General features: G+C 37.0%; 1 protein-coding gene across 2 annotated transcripts; it reads right to left on the bottom strand.

Annotated features, from left to right (window-relative positions):
• Positions 1-6,442: 6,442 nt before the first annotated feature.
• On the bottom strand, positions 6,443-16,094 carry LOC113239052. 2 transcript variants are annotated; one of them, XM_026475915.1, is made up of 3 exons: positions 15,853-16,094; positions 8,508-8,717; positions 6,443-6,722 (listed from the first exon to the last, which is right to left on the bottom strand). In XM_026475915.1, the coding sequence occupies exons 1-3, from the start codon at positions 16,057-16,059 to the stop codon at positions 6,534-6,536; spliced, it is 606 nt and encodes a 201-aa protein (XP_026331700.1). In that variant the 5' UTR covers positions 16,060-16,094; the 3' UTR covers positions 6,443-6,533. The 2 variants fall into 2 exon arrangements, with proteins under 2 accessions (XP_026331700.1, XP_026331701.1); XM_026475916.1 differs by lacking the exon at positions 15,853-16,094 and adding an exon at positions 9,023-9,088.
• Positions 16,095-16,357: the final 263 nt, after the last annotated feature.

Genomic DNA, 16,357 nt, shown 5'->3' with positions numbered 1-16,357 from the left:
ACCGTTCCGAAATATCGGGAAAATAAAAAGAAGTCATACCGTGGTAATAAACCTGATATTCGTGATAATCATTTAGTGAATAACCACGAAAGTCTTAAAATCTATACAGTATAATCATGACCAGTCCTACTGTCAAGAGCCTTAACAAATTTATTTTGTACTCTTTCAATTTTGTCTATGTGGGTGTTATAGAAGGGATGCCAAACTATACAGGCGAACTCTAATCGACTACGAACAAAGCTATTAAATAAAAGTTTAAATGTAAAAGGACTTTTGAAGGGTTTTTCCATACGTAGGATGAACCCGAGCTGTTTATAAGACTTGGGAAGTATGTGATCTATATGCGGTATAAATGCAAGCTTTCAGTCCAAAATGACTCTTTTTATTATTACACTTACAATGTATAGAGTTCCAGATGTTTCCAAACACGTCTTTCCTATAGACCAAGGAATCACAAACTGTGCTATTAATGTCCTTCAATTTGTTATATATATACACATTACGTGACTCACTAATATAGCATATTTTCCTTATTTGCTCATTCTGGTTGTTGGTATGGTTAGTATATATTGAATTTACAGTCAGAGCGCGTTCCCATTGTGTCGCAACATTTTATTTATCGTTGGACGACTGACGTGTCTAGTTTTTCCCACTAGATAGTGACGGAAATTTGTCGGTTCACGGCAACCGCCTTGTGGTTTGCACGACATAATAGTTTGAAGCTGCGATTATCGTCGCATTTTTCGGTCGGACAACTGTCATTCTAGTTCTTCTCATTGTCACGACAGTCTGACGCCGTAACGTCAAAAAAGTCGTGAACGACAGTTAATCGTGTTCTTCTACATGTGAACAACTTCACTTAAACAAGTCACGACACTTTAAACTGCACGACCATCTTCATCATCACCCTTAGCAATGTTGTGTGTAAGAGCCGCCTTTAGCGGTGAAAAAAGGCTTTTTTTACCCGAAGGAACCTGTATATAGATATACCGTCCATGTTATGGTTATGGCTGGAATTAAGGCTGATTCATGGTACACCGTGAAGAGACCGGGCCGTGCTCCGGTCGTGCGCCGGCAAATATCTATATGTGACTATGTGATCTCCTTATATCGTCATCCCACCTTTTTATCGCCTTGTCTCTGGTTCGTGGCCACTCGTTTTTAAATTTTGAATCGTTCTTTTATAACTCCTTGACCTCGCCATTCTGATTTTACTTCGTCCCATCGTCACGCCCTGCCCGATCGCGGCAGCGAACACTTTTTCTCATTAATTTTTTTACCAGTTACCAAAAATCTCCTGTGCAATTAACATTTTAAAGATCACAAATATTAATAAAACGGGAATAATATTTACATATAAAACTGGATTTATTATCACTATTTCTTTAGCTTTTTGAATTTTGAATTTGAAACTTACTAAGTAAGAGGCTGCGGAGGCTGCAAAGACTATTACTCTCCTGACTACATTCCATCCTACGTCACAATCTAAAGTACAATCCATAGGACATTCCAAGCGGTTAATGTTATAATCTACATTATAATCCACCAGCGCCAGCAGCGCGCTTTCTTATATTCTTTTGTATAAACTTCATGTTAGACCGGGCCGAGTCAGTGGCACATGTGGAGTATTTTTTCCCAGTTCCAGCCCGGCCCGATCGCGACACGTCGTAATATGAATCCATTCGCCGGGAACCCGGAGGGTAGTCAACGTTGGACTATAGTGTAGTGGACAGCGCAAGCGTAAAATGCTTTCAATCTTTGTAGAGCGTGGTTTCTCTAAGTTCTCCTTCGGGTTCTCGTTTTCTCCAGCCAGTATTGACACATCATCTTCTTTTTCTAGTTTCAATTTGTGTTTCCAATACTTCGTCATCAAGAGCTAGTGCAATAGCTGCAACTCAAGTTAGAAACCATGCATTAATAACACAATCCTATCACTCAAGAGGAAAATGGAAAATATGAAAAGAAAACACGGTGGAAACGACACGGCAGTGACCTCAGAATCAGCCTTTATGTGGGACTGCCATCCGCTTTAAACCTTGCATTAACATGACATAAGTACTTAAATAGCACCGCAAACAAAATTATCAGCACTTTTTAATATAAAATTATTTTTTTATTGAATTGATATTCAATTATTTTTTTGTGAAATTACTCCACTAATTTGTTATAATTATTAATACAAAGATCGGACACTTGGGAAAAAAACCCTTCGATCCGGCCGGATTCGAACCGACGTCTTCTAGCTTACGTGCCAGACGCTATACCAACTAAGCCACGGAACGAACCAGCGGACGTCACGAATTTTTCTATGTCCTTGTTGTCGTGTCTTTGTATTTGGTTTTTCAACGACTTTTTAGTCGTAGCGCCATCTATGAGAAATCTACGAAAGTATTTCGTCACAGTTAGGTATCTTTACAGCTATCAGCCCTGGCTACAGATGTCGCTATTAACTGTAATGAATTTTTTATTGAATTGATTTTTTTTTGTTCTGAAATTACTCCACTAGTTTGTTTCCTTCGGATTCGAATCGACGTCTCCTTAATATAAAAAGTCCAAAGTATACTTATGTAAATGATTGACTTGTGTCAATACGTTGTTGATAATAAAGCCCGAAGTTGTTTTTTTGAGATCCATATAGCGAAACTAGGTACCAGGTACTATCCAATTATAATATTTAATTTTACGATAAACGCTGTTATTGTCCTCATGGACACCTTAGGGCGCGTTCTTACTACGTCGTCACGTTTTATTATCGTTGGACGACTGTCGTGTCTAGCCTGTTCCCATATCACGACTATCTGTCGTGGACGATTTTTTATCGTTGAACGACTTTCGTGATTAGCAGTTCCCACTAGATCGTGACGACAATTTATCGTTTCACGACAGCCTCCTTGCCCATCTCTGGCTGCGACCTAACGCTACTGCAAAGCGAGTAGAGGCCGCGAGGTACGAGAGGGGAGGGCAAGGAGCAGAATACGTGCGGACAGTGATAAATAAAACGTGACGACAATAGGAGCTGCAACAATCTGTCGTCACGTTTTCATCGTCTGACGACTGTCGTTCTAGCTGTTCCCACTGTGACGACAGTTTGTCGTTGTAACGATAAAAAATCGTGAACGACAGTTAATCGTGTCGTGCTATATGTGAACAACTTCATTTAAATATACAAGCCACGACACTGTAAACTGCACGACAATCTGTCGTCACGACATAGTGGGAACGCTCCGATTGGCGAAATAAGGAAAACTAACGGAAAGGAATTAAATAATACACTTAAAAAATATAATTTAAATATTTTAAGGAAATTAGGAATGGAAAACAACCAAAACAAAACAACATGACAAAAACTGTAATTTTATCTTTTTACCTACAATTTTAACAATAAAAATTAACCAAAATAGCGTAGTTACACCTAAATGAACTAAGTTACAAAGACTGCGTAACTTAACTAAACCTCGCAATTTTATAATCACAAACCTTCTGTATGCCGATAGAAAAAAGCCAGCAGTCTGGAGCTATGCGTGTAATTTCTAATGACCGGTCAGAGATGCGCTAGCGGAGGAGAGGTTTTGCAAGTACGCCCTCTCCTGATGCTGCCTGTGCACAAGCACAAGCTCCATGAATGGTGCAGCTAGGACCAGGTTCCACATCCTCGTCTAACAGAGGCATATAGTGTGCAGCCGCTGAACTGAATCTCGACGGAACAGCTTCAAGACTATCTTCGTTTTCGTCTGAAATACTTATTTGTTATGCAAGGCTGCAAAGTTGTTGTTTGTCGCGACCGAAACCTGAGCAAGCGAAGGAAGCAACAGATTCCTGAGCGTAGCGACAGTTTCAAGCCACGAGACGGAAAACAACTTCGCTGCCGAGCGAAACACACAGCTTTTCACCTCACTATAACGACGAAAATGGTAGATGAAAGAAAAACAGTTGAACTATAAAACATCAGTTATTATTATTCTATGAAAAAGTTTATCTTCGGATGCGTTCTGAATTTATACCTCTTCAAATTTTATTCTTGCTTGTACTTTCATTTTGTGTGACTAATGCATTGACTTACAAATAAATGGACGACGGGTCTAATACAAAAACCACGAAAAAATGTCCCAAGTCAACCTATTTAAACTTAGTGACATGTAAAGGAATATGAAAATGCTAAAACGTTGAATATAAATTGTAATGTCATCGCAGTACTGTCTAATTTTGCTTGCTTCGCTGCCAGTCGAACAAACGAAGACTAAAGCGTGAATGACGCTCTGTATACGATTTTAACGCCCTGTTCGGACACTTTTTAGCGCGGGCCCGACGTCCATATAATTGTAAGTCAATGGACTAATGAAATAATTTTAGTTCTTCGACGAATTAAAGTAATGTAATAAACACAATTAGTTACCATTGTCAATGTAATGTCAACAATAATAATGTAATAATGTGAATAATAAGGATAAAATATAACAACGGACTTATGTTATATAAATAAGTCACGACAGGTCGCGTAGTTGAACGTGTATTGAACATTATATTTTATTTATCGAAAGAAAAAGTTAGTTGCACCACAATCAGTCAACTTCGAATTACAAAAACCTTTTCCACCTGATTTCTAATGAGAAAGAAAGTCTTTTCGAGCTAGTGAGGTGAAAAAAATATTTTATTAACGAAGCTCACTTTCTCAACTATTTTATCATTCGTCCGCATTCTATCTTCCGCTATCACACTATGCACATGAAATATCCTCACATTCATCGGTCTAAAATGTCTGGAGCTGCGCTTGTAATTTGTAATGTCCGTTTAGAGGTGCGGTGACGGAGGAAGGGTTTTTGCTTAATAATATAGTATAAGACAACATCATATAACGTCGCCATGATCCCAAAGTACGTAACCATGGCACTTTTGATAGGGAAATCGGAAACAACGACGGCTCCACGAACACATAGACTCGAGGCAATATAAATAAAGAAAGAAAGAAACACGGTGCGGTTTTTGAGTTGCGCAGTTTGCGCTCGACCGAAATTCGATTGCAGCGCCAAACGAACGTATTTTATTCAGTTGCTTTTTAAGCGTTTATGCTAAAGTGACCCCTTTCCTCCGAATGCGACCGAAATCAGTCGTTATTACGCCCGTGTGTCGGCAGATAACTCATTTTGAGTCGTCGTGTGAAACAAACCGTACTTTTATATGAAACCGAATGCAGCGCAAACTACGCAACTCAAACTATGCGACTCACAACTCTCAAAATTACGCTCGTCTGGCCTCACACTAAGACTTATAAAGGAGAAAGGATAAGCGTGTAATAGTCCATTGTGTATTAAAGGCGGTAAGTAAGGAATTACGAACGAGACTATTATAATATGCTTTCGGAGTCGATGTTCGTCATTCCCGTAACGCGCCCGTGACACATACAGCCATGGTCGGTAATAAGATTATAAAAAAGTCCGAGGTTTTTATTTGGGGCATTATAGTCAAATTAACCTGCATGCGATCGTACTATTTACGTACAAGTGTGATGAAAATAATATATTTATTTTTGCTTGAAAGTAAAATGTAACGAATTATTAACAGTGGTTTTTATGGTGTTAGTAACACGGTCCTTCGAGGTTGTTAATATTTTAAAAATAGCCCTGTATTTGTTTCCTTCCCTGTATTGTCCAGTAATGGTAGTACAGTCCGTTATTGTAACTTAAAAACATATAATTGTAACATTTTAATTGAAAAAAAAAACCGACTTCAAAAGTTTTCTTATCCGCTTTTTTCGATGTCCATGGTAAGTATCTGTTCTATGGCATCCCCTTATCAAAATCTGACTTCTTGATGACAATGGGACAGTTACGGACTCCTTTGTATATTTTATATTTTCTTTTCTGGAAGTCATGGTGATTTGTTAATTACATGTATTGTGTCAAGTGAAAAGTCGACTTTTATATGCGGAACAAAATTAGTAATTTGTGATAGCCGAAACGAGCCCGGAACAGCATCAAACAAAAAACTATCCAGTAAAATTTATTAAGGCAAACGCAAGTTCATATACGTGGGGCGCACCAATAATTTCCGGAATGAATAAAACCAAATGAAAAACCAAATACAAAGATACGACTCAAGCACATAGAAAAATTCGTGAGGTCCGCTGGTTCGTTCCGTGGTTTAGTTGGTATAGCGTCTGACACGGTATGCTAGAAGACGTCGGTTCGAATCCAGCCGAAGTGTTCGATCTTTGTATTAATAATTATAACAAACTAGTGGAGTAATTTCACATACAAATAATTTAATATCAAGTCAATAAAAAATTAAATAATATGTGTATTGTGTGGTTTATAAGATGCAAGAATCGAATAAACCACACCCGCCAGATAGTATAAGCCCTCTTCTAAGAGGACACTCGAATCCAGCAATGGGACATATAATCAAGCCGAGTATTTCTAAATCGCAAAAAAGATCCGTAATCCAGTTATTCATTTATTTAATTCAAAAAACAGAAAAGTAATAAATATACAAATAAGAATATCAACATTGTGTTTCAGTAGAAACATTCATAGCTTCTAATACACAAAGTTGAATCCGTTAAGACCACATCCACAAGCGGGACGACCGCAGCCGCAAGTTGGGAACGCAAGCGGGGCAGCCAGAGGAGCTGCAAGCGGAGCGGCTAGAGGAGCGGCGAGCGGTGCGTACTCAACCAGAGGATCGGGGTTGAGAGGGAGAGTGCTGGAGAGAAGGTTGCTCACCACCTAAAACAAAAGAAATATTAAGCAATTTTACTTCATGAAACACCGAAGTTCTTTTTACACTGATATCGTAGAGGTAATCAATATAAATGGCAGTAAATTAATTAGCAAATTAATTTACTGCCATTTTTATTGATCCGTGAACCTAGTGAAGGTTAAATCGTGCAAAATAGCTGCGCTTGTATAGAATATTTTTTTCATTTAGTTAATTATACCACGCTTCCTCCGCACAAAATTAATAACACAAGCCATTGACTTACAAATAAATGGACGACGGGTCTAATACAAAAACCACGGAAAAAATGTCCCAAGTCAACCTATTTAAACGTAGTGACATGTAAAGGAATATGAAAAAGCTAAAACGTTGATTTTAAATTGTAATGTTATCGCAGTACTGTCTAATTTTGCTTGCTTCGCTGTCAGTCGAACAAACGAAGACAAAAGCGTGAATGACGCTCTGTGTACGATTTTAACGCCCTATAAGTTCGGACACTTTTTAGCGCGGACCCGACGTCCATATTGTAAGTCAATGACACAAGCGCAATTACAGTCACAAACCACCAACAAAATTATACCCGACACGTGTTTCGCCTCTCCACGTAGCATCCTCAGGGGCTGTTGACTGCTCAACTCTCAGGCCGAAGAGTGAGCTCGTTCAGAACGGTTGGTGTATTTATACCCCGCTATCCCCAGTGTTGCTATTGTTGAAACCCGAAAATACCCATTATAAAGGAGATGATGCAAATTTCAACTGTTAATTTATCATACAACCCCTGTTGTTGTACCTAATTATTTCTATCTGTTCTAAAACACCCAGACATAGTCCTTTTTCGCAAAAATGTAAAATTTCATAAGAATGGAAAAATATGATTTGTTTCTAATACATGTTTAGCGAAATTGGAACTGTCTGTAAACTTATTAAATGTCTGGATATATCACGACCATGATCATTCAATGGTTTTTAGTGAAATTACTACACTAGTTTGTTATTCTTAATACAAAGATGAAGCAACGTCTTCCAGTAAACCGTGCTAGACGCTATGCTATTAGATAACATCAAATTATGTTGTTCTGATCCCAAAGAAAGTTACTAAAGCACTTGTGTTTTGGAAATCGGGAACAACGACGTTACCACAAACACCCAGACGGATCTAGGAGACAATATAGATTATTTTTACATTGATATATAACAATTCAGTTAATATGATGAACTTTTCATATAAACTTATATTCTATAAGTTCATTTTTGATAATGATCATTAACCCTTAATGTTATAAACCCCATTTAGATTATTGAATTGAAAAAAATTAACACAAAACAAATTAATAGGTTCTCTATATTTGAACCGACGTCTTCTAGTATACCGTGCCAGACGCTATACCGACTTAAGCCACGGAACGATCCAGCGGACTTTACTAATTTTTCTATGTGCTTGTTGCATATGTTTCTTATCGGTTTTTAACGACTTTTTCGCAGTAACTCCATCATAGAAGCGTTTTTTTTTTATTTTGTGTTTTGTTTTCGTTTATTCCTGTGCTTTGTTCTTATTCGATACTTAGAGCGTTTGCCCACTATGTCGTATCGTACGTCGACGATCCGAAACACAGGGAGAGTCTAAAGCAATATCCGAAGTGGGTCCGAATTTTGTATATTTGTATAGTCTCGGTTTTGAATACTTGGATACAGTGGACAAACACGCTTATTAGACGAAGTGCCACCATTGAAATTTAGTAGCATTACTGCAAAGAGACTACACGTCAAAGTTTATGCTAAGAATCTATACGTACCAATAGCTGCAGTGCATTAGCCAAATTGTTAGCAACTGTGCTATCTTGAATAATAGTGGTCGGTCCCTGAATGGGCGCCAATGTGGAATCCAAAGCGATGGGAGGGTTGTAAAGGATCTGGTTGGGGAAGTCGACAGGAAGGATGTTGGAGCAGCCGCAGTTAGGGGTTGCGATTGGTAGAACACGGTTCACGCATTGCGCAGTGGCGGCCTGAAAAGAAAAATATTTTTTCAAATGATTTTATTTACAATGGACAACCATTTTATATATAGCTAAAAAGGTACAATCAAAAAACATTATACATATCATTCATCCCCTAGTTTGCCACCCTTAGAGATAGAGTATTTTTTTCAAATTTAAAAGGGAACAATACTGAGTTATATAACCTATTTGAAAAAAATAATCTTCAAAATCAGTTCACATATAATAATCACTCATTAATGATACATACAAAAAAATTGAGTCGAATTGACAACCTTCTCCTTTTTTAAGTCGGTTAAACAATAAACACTTACTTGGAAAGCTACCGCCACAAAGCAAGCGAACGCGACCATATTTTGTGCCATTGTTGAATTAAAATTATAGTTTTAATTACTCCGTATAGAATAATCGAAAATGGAATGATAATAAACACATTTTTTTCCTTCTTTTTATAGTACACATTATCAGTGAACAGACTAAGTAATAGTTAAGAAATCAAGTAAGGTTCTATTGATAAGCAATTCCACTTTCGAAATAACTTATCTTAGTTGCAAGAAATAAGTAACGTTTAAGAATGTCAAAAGATTAAGCCAACTTTAGAACTATGATTTTATTTTTATTAAGTAGCAGTAGAGTTTCTTGTGTAAGAATGTTTGTTTTTTCTCGTTTTTACCTCCACTGCGGTCTCCCTATAAAATTGGTGCCGCCTTAGAGTTGCTGACTCAATAGTAAATTTATCTAAATCTGTTCGTGTTCGTATCGAAAGAAAACTCTCTATTATGGTCTGACCTACCGGCTCTCAAAGAAAGGCTGTGGGTTCGAATCAGGGCCGTCTATGTCTATAAGATTTCCGGTGAACGAAAACATCGTGAAACCAGCACGCCGAAGAAGGTTCAAAATCCAGGGAAGTACTGCCCTTCTCTCTTAGTGATAAATGGGGTGGAGTTTCTCCAGCTCCACTTCAACAGGAAGGAGCCGTCGGCAGAGGGCCAGCGCCGTGCGGGACCGCGGAGGAGTGCGAAGGCGTTCCATTAACTAACACTCGGCTAAGTGACAAATGGTCAAATATCCATTTTAAATAGCAAAAAATAGAGCACAAAATTCTCTGTTAAAAAAATTTGAAATTAATTAACGTTCGACTTATCGGAATTTAAAAAAATATTTTGTCACGTAGCTACGTTTTCGTCAACGGATGGCAGAAAGGGTTCATCGTGGGGTTTTAGTCGGTAGGAGTCCGACATAATCTCTCTGTTGCCCCTGCAGCTGAGAGATATCCGCGAAGATTCTCCCACGTAAAAAAAAGGGAAGTACTAAGTTACTAGAGATCCCGGGTTCGTTTCCCGTGCCGGGAGAAATATTTGTATGGCCTACATGAATTTCTCTCGTGAGTTTGGGTGTAATTAGTGGTGCTCTATGTGTGTTTCCCTAGTGCGGGTCTAAGAGTGTGTGCGTTAAAAAACGCTTCTTAAAACTGATTCCTTGACTGGAGTCGATGACTTTGCAGTGGAATACAATTTCTTCCATTAAAAAAAGTATACTATCTGATATTGATAAGTGATATAATAGTAGTGTAAAGCTGCTTGAGAAAGAGATCGTCCAGAAAAGTAGTGCCACCTTATCTATTTCCGACGCCAAGCGGCAATGACTGCAAAAATCAAAATCAAAATAATCTATAATTCATAAGTAAGCATTATTATACTTGAAATCGTCACAATGGTTAAACGCTACCGCTCATTCGTAAGGCAGATTCCCCTGAGAAGAATGAGCAAGAAACTCTAGGGGTTGCTCTTTGTAAATAACATTTACAATATTTTTTTTTATTTGAAACATCAGAGATCGAGACTACCTCCATGAGCTAAACGGGTTACTACCACGGATTTTTGTCATCCAAGTACGCAGAAGTTGTATAATAACCTTTAGTATAAAGTTTTTGTTTCACTATAGTTGAAAAAATGAAGCGGCTGGGAGGTTTTGCAACCTATTATATTTGATGGTAGTGTGGACTGTAAGGTGCGGTTCTAGAAGAAGGTAAGGAACTTTCCTTTCCTTTCGAATTTACGGTTATTAAATAGAATCGAGAAAATAAGGAATAAAAAATAAAGAAATATTATGAAGAAAAACTGTGCCGTACATGGAACTCCTCGTTAGGGCCATATACGCATTCAGACGCAAACAAATCACTTAAAATAATGCGGTTTTTCAATGAAAAAAATGCCCGTCATCCGCAAGAACCATAGATTTCGTATATAGGTACGCAATCTATGGCAAGAACAGCGTAGCGTCTCGATTTTCTTTTATATCTTTTTCTCGGAGTGGTCGCGGCGAGGTTCTCTTGCCGAACCGCGAGCCAGCAAATACGAAGCCAGCGCACTCTAGTGGCGACTTCTTATCTTCTATTCCTTTCACTCAAATGCATTTTGGCAGAGTGAAAAAAGGAAGAGAGAAAGATTCGATGCTATGCCTTACTAAGGAATTAACGTGTCACCAAAGGAGCGGATATTGGTTTTAATGTGAAAGTTAAACATAGCCAATAGAAATGATATGGGAAATTAAAAAAAAAACTCATGTGGCGTTATAATACCAATAGTTTTGAACCTCGTGAATGGCTAATGTTGTATATCAACCGGAATCTTGTTATAGAAGCGTATACATTGCCCCTTAAAGTATTTTTGACTTTGTGAAGACGACTATCAAGAACAGCTAGTTTATTTTTATTCCTCGTATTAATGATATGTCTGTCACCATTTTTCATAAAGAAATTACATTTTTATAGGTGGACGCCAGTGTAAGAATATTAATTTCCTTAAACTTATCTCCCAAAGATACTCTGGGGCCCAGATTGTAAAAACTGCGTTCCGGTTTTGAAGGTTAAGGGTGTTGGTGAAATTACAAGCACATGGGATTACAGACACCTCAGATCTTTGCGATTAAAGCTCTTAGGGGCACACTGCAACTGCTATGAACAGACGATTCCTTACCCTCAAGCGCACGTCCAGTCACTTGGTATCATAAAAAAAAGAAAGTAATGGAGGAAAATCGCCACGGCATATATAATGATAGTCGTTTTCATGAGAACCACCCTTAAATCATGCCCAGAACGTTCTCAATGTGCATTAAGCTAAATGGACCGTCCGTCCGACCACTCGAAGTAAATCGTTCTAACCTTAAATCCTTCTAAATGATCATACAAATGATAATAACAATTTATAGACGATGTATAGACGTTATGATCTTTCAATATTTTTTTAAATTTACATTTTTTTTTATTATTTTTTACAATTTTGTTTGTGCAATTACTGGTAACTTATCACATGATTTTCGTGACGTGAGAAACGTGGTTGTCTATGTGTGTGTCCATGGTACCCGCGACACAGATTTTCTCTAGTGCGGGGCTATGTTGAGTGTGTACGTTATTATTTTTTTTTAAATTGTTATTCCGAAAGCCTTTCGGGTTTTGTTGGACAGATTTTGTTTCTTTTGTCCGAAAGCACGTTACTATTTTTATCAGTGCACCTTTTAATGAGTCTCTATTTTAAAACAATGGCAAGTTATTGATTCTCATTTCCTCAACATTCCGTTTGACAAATGTACACGTCCATTCCCACCTGGTTGAGTCAAGATATAGATTTCTCAAGTCGTTAAAACCCAAAAATCTGCAACAAGGTCATAGAAAATTTCGTACGGTCCGCTAGTTTGTTCCGTAGCTTAGTTGGCATAGCGTCTGACACGGTTTGCTGGAATATGTTGGTTCGAATTCAGCCGGATCGAAAGAATTTTTTCTAAGTGTTCGATATTTATATTAATAAAAAATTGTGAAGTAGTTTCATAAAAATAATTGAGTATTATAGTGGTCAACCATCGTGACATTCAATAAAAAAGACTTTATTTACTTTTTGCATTACACTGTTTTGTATCGGTTATTTTTAAAGGAAAGTTTCTAGTTGCTAGTCCACTATGCTTGTGTTAAAATGAGGAACAAAACATCACACTAGATCAATTTTAATTTTCCTGCTAAAGAAAACAGCCTCAATGGCATATCTAGGTATATGTTAATTAATTTAGTCATTGATCAAACCCAAATCTTTCTTTACAGTGTATCAGGGGTACGAAATAGTAGACTTAAACCTTTTTGATTGAAGGTAAGGTAAGGGATTTGGGTAAACCCGTACTTGGGCTTACTTATATATGTTGCTGTAGCTACTTTATTACCTGGGATAGAAATATTCTCTATAGGCGATTAAAATTGTACACAAAATCATGTTTATATGGTAGAATTTACAGTGTGCTATAAAAATATGTGAACTCTGTGACCATTGACTTACAATTATATGGACGTCGGGTCCGCGCTAAAAAGTGTCCGAACTTGTAAGGCGTTAAAATCGTATACAGAGCGTCAAACGCCGCTTTAGTCATCATTTGTTCGACTGACAGCGCGATACTGCGATGACATTACAATTTAAATTCAACGTTTTAGCTTTTTCATATTCCTTTACATGTCACTACGTTTAAATAGGTTGACTTGGGACATTTTTTTTGTGGTTTTTGTATTAGACCCGACTTCAATTTATTTGTAAGACAATGTCTGTGACGTACAAATAAAGGGGTGTGTCTCATTCGTATGAAAATCATCAATTTAATGTAATTTTGAAGTCGACGTCAAAGTTTTTTAAGCTACTGCTCGTACTGCTGACTTCGCTGAGAAGAACGAGCAATAAACTCTAGAGATTACTCTTTTCAAATAAACTTAAATGCTATGGAATACACTTTGAATCATATTTGTGTGGAATCTAGACTCGTGTTGTCGTTCCATGCATCTTTATCTAACACATGCTCTTCAATTTTGTAATATGACTTTTCAATTAAAATACTTGTAATGTAAGTTTCAAACTTAGGAAATGATAATCTTAATAATATATGCTCCGGAATCTTATTGTAAAAACATAAAAGAATCGTTTACCTTAGTTAACAAAAACGTGGTACCATGAGTTTGGACTTAGTTCTAAGGTTAATATTATGGATATCTTCTTTCTTAATGAAATTATGTATATTTTTACGGGCATACAAAATATTTGAGTAAATGTACTGTGAAACTACATTCATGATACCAGTCTCCTTAAACTTTTTTTGAGAGAAGCCCGAGAACGTAGACGGTACACAGAACGAATCGCTCGTTTTTGCAACACAAATATGGTTTGAATATCTGCCGCTTTTCCCCACATGAGAATACCATAGGACATTATGTATAGGAAGAAACTGAAATAAACTAGTCTAGCAGTAGCAACAACGGTAAGCTCACGTATTCTATGGGCTGAGTACAAAGTAGAGCTTAATCTGCTGGCCAAGAAAGATATTATGTGGAGAACACTGAAGTTTACTATCTAAGGTCACTCCGAAAAAGACAGCTTTATTAACAGGGTCTAACTTTTCTCCATTTATTCTATGATTGAACTAATCGATTTTATTATTATATTTTTCCGTGACTGGATCGAAGGAATTTTTTCTGAGTGTTCGACCTTTGTATTAATAATTATAACGAACTAGTGGAGTAATTTCACTTGAAAACAATTGAATATCAATTCAATAAAAATTTAAATACAATGAATAGCGACATCTCTAGCCGGGGCTGGTAGCTGTAAAGGTGGCGCTACGCCTAAAAAGTCGTTGAAAAATCAAATACAAAGATACTATAATAAGCACATGGAAAAAATCGTGAGGTCCGCTAGTTCGTACCGTGGCTAAAGTCGGTACAGCGTCTGGCATGGTATGCTGGAAGACGTCGGTTCAAATACAGAGAACCTATTAATTTGTTTTATATCATATTTATTTCAATTTAATCATCTAAATGAGGATTATAACTTCAGGGTTTAATGATCATTATCAAAAATGAACTTGTGGAATGTAAATTTGTATTAAAAGTCCATCATATTAACTGAATTGTTATATGCCAATGTAAAAAAATCTACATTGTCTCAACCCGTCTGGGTGTTTGTCGTTGTTTCCAATTTCCATAACACAAGTACTTTAATTACTTACTTTGGGATCAGAACAACGTAATGTGATGTCGTCTAACATTTTCTGCCAATTTTTTTTTTGAGATATCATAAAAAAACCGTAACCCAGTTTTAGAATATTGAAATTGTTTAATGATATTCAGCTTTGCATCGTTAGGGCAAGTTCCGATAAGTCGAGCACGTTAACTAATTTTAAAAGAGAATTTTGTACTCTATCTTATGCTATTTAAAACGGATATTTGATCATTTGTCAATTAGCCTCGTTTTAGTCAGTGGAAAGCAGTTTTTTATGTCTGTTACTACGATTTATTTATTTTTATACAAAACAAAAATCTTAAACAAACACATCTAATTTCATAAAGGCCGTAGGAAACGAAACAATTTTTTAGGATATTTTGTTTTTTTTTCAAACAAATCAACGTTTTGGTCCCTTTACAGGTCCCATGGTCACGGCTGACTAAGATGGTAAAGTCATCTATTTTTCACTATAATAAGTGGAGTGTATTCATAACCACAACAAAACTAGAGGAGTTATTTTACAAAAAATCTCAATAAATACATTTGATCGAAAAGCGACACCTGCGTCATTGTGATACCTGTAAAGGTACCGGCTGCGGTGAGAAGGTTATTCGAAAATCTCTCACTAGATGTCACTGGTGGCGACTAATGCCGAAAGACACAAAGATCTATAACAAAAACACATAGGAGAATTTCGTTGGCTCAGTAACTAGACCCGTAGCTCAGTTGGTGATCGTATCATTACGATGCAGCATGGTCGCGTGTTCAAGTCTCACCGGGTCGACGAAATTATTCTATGTGTTCAATATTTATATTCATAATCGCAACTAAACTAGTGGAGCTATTTCACAAAAAATCTCAATACTTGGTTGTTTGTTTAATTTCATAGGGCTTCTTCTGAAACCATGACATGCTTGCAGACTGCAGACTTTTTTACGCGACGGTGTTTTATTACAGGCCCATTCTTAATCATTTAGTGATGGGGCAACTTTTGTATCATAGTCACACTTTTTCAAAATTAGGCTATAAACCATATTACTTGGACAAATACGACTAATATATAAATCACCGCCGAAATCGTTATCCATTTCTGTTATGAAAGGTGTAAATGCTACCTGGTAAAGATATAACAAAATGTCGACAGCAGCCACGTCAATCACACTATGATTAGAGATGGAACTGCTCGACTCCAACGCGTCAGAAGTGTGACTGCTTGAAACTAATCCATTAAAGTTCATGTAGCTAGAAGACATATTGCTCGAAGCCACCCCCAAAGAGGTATCAAAGGTTAATCCGTTAGAGGCTTCACTGTTAGAAGTCATTTCTTTTGCACAACAGTTTGTGATGATGAGCAGTGTAGAGAAGATGATGGTGTTATGTTCCATGGTGGTTCTGCAATGAAATTAACAAATTACATTTCAATGTACAGTCATCAGAATACCAATCTTGACACAATAGAATTTTCACCATTGTTATCGTAAAAGGCATTAAGATGAATTTAAATATTAATGAAAGAAAGAAAGAAATAAACATTTATTCGTAACAAACGAAACTATTTTTCCGGATTTAAATCGCGTATATTTGTTTTTCCAAAGAAACCAACGTTTCGGGCCTTTTATA

This window comes from Hyposmocoma kahamanoa, unplaced genomic scaffold (assembly GCF_003589595.1).
Source record: "Hyposmocoma kahamanoa isolate Upper Pololo Valley unplaced genomic scaffold, ASM358959v1 99289, whole genome shotgun sequence".
NCBI classification, from domain to species: domain Eukaryota; kingdom Metazoa; phylum Arthropoda; class Insecta; order Lepidoptera; family Cosmopterigidae; genus Hyposmocoma; species Hyposmocoma kahamanoa.
This window is presented reverse-complemented; position numbering and strand designations above follow the sequence as displayed.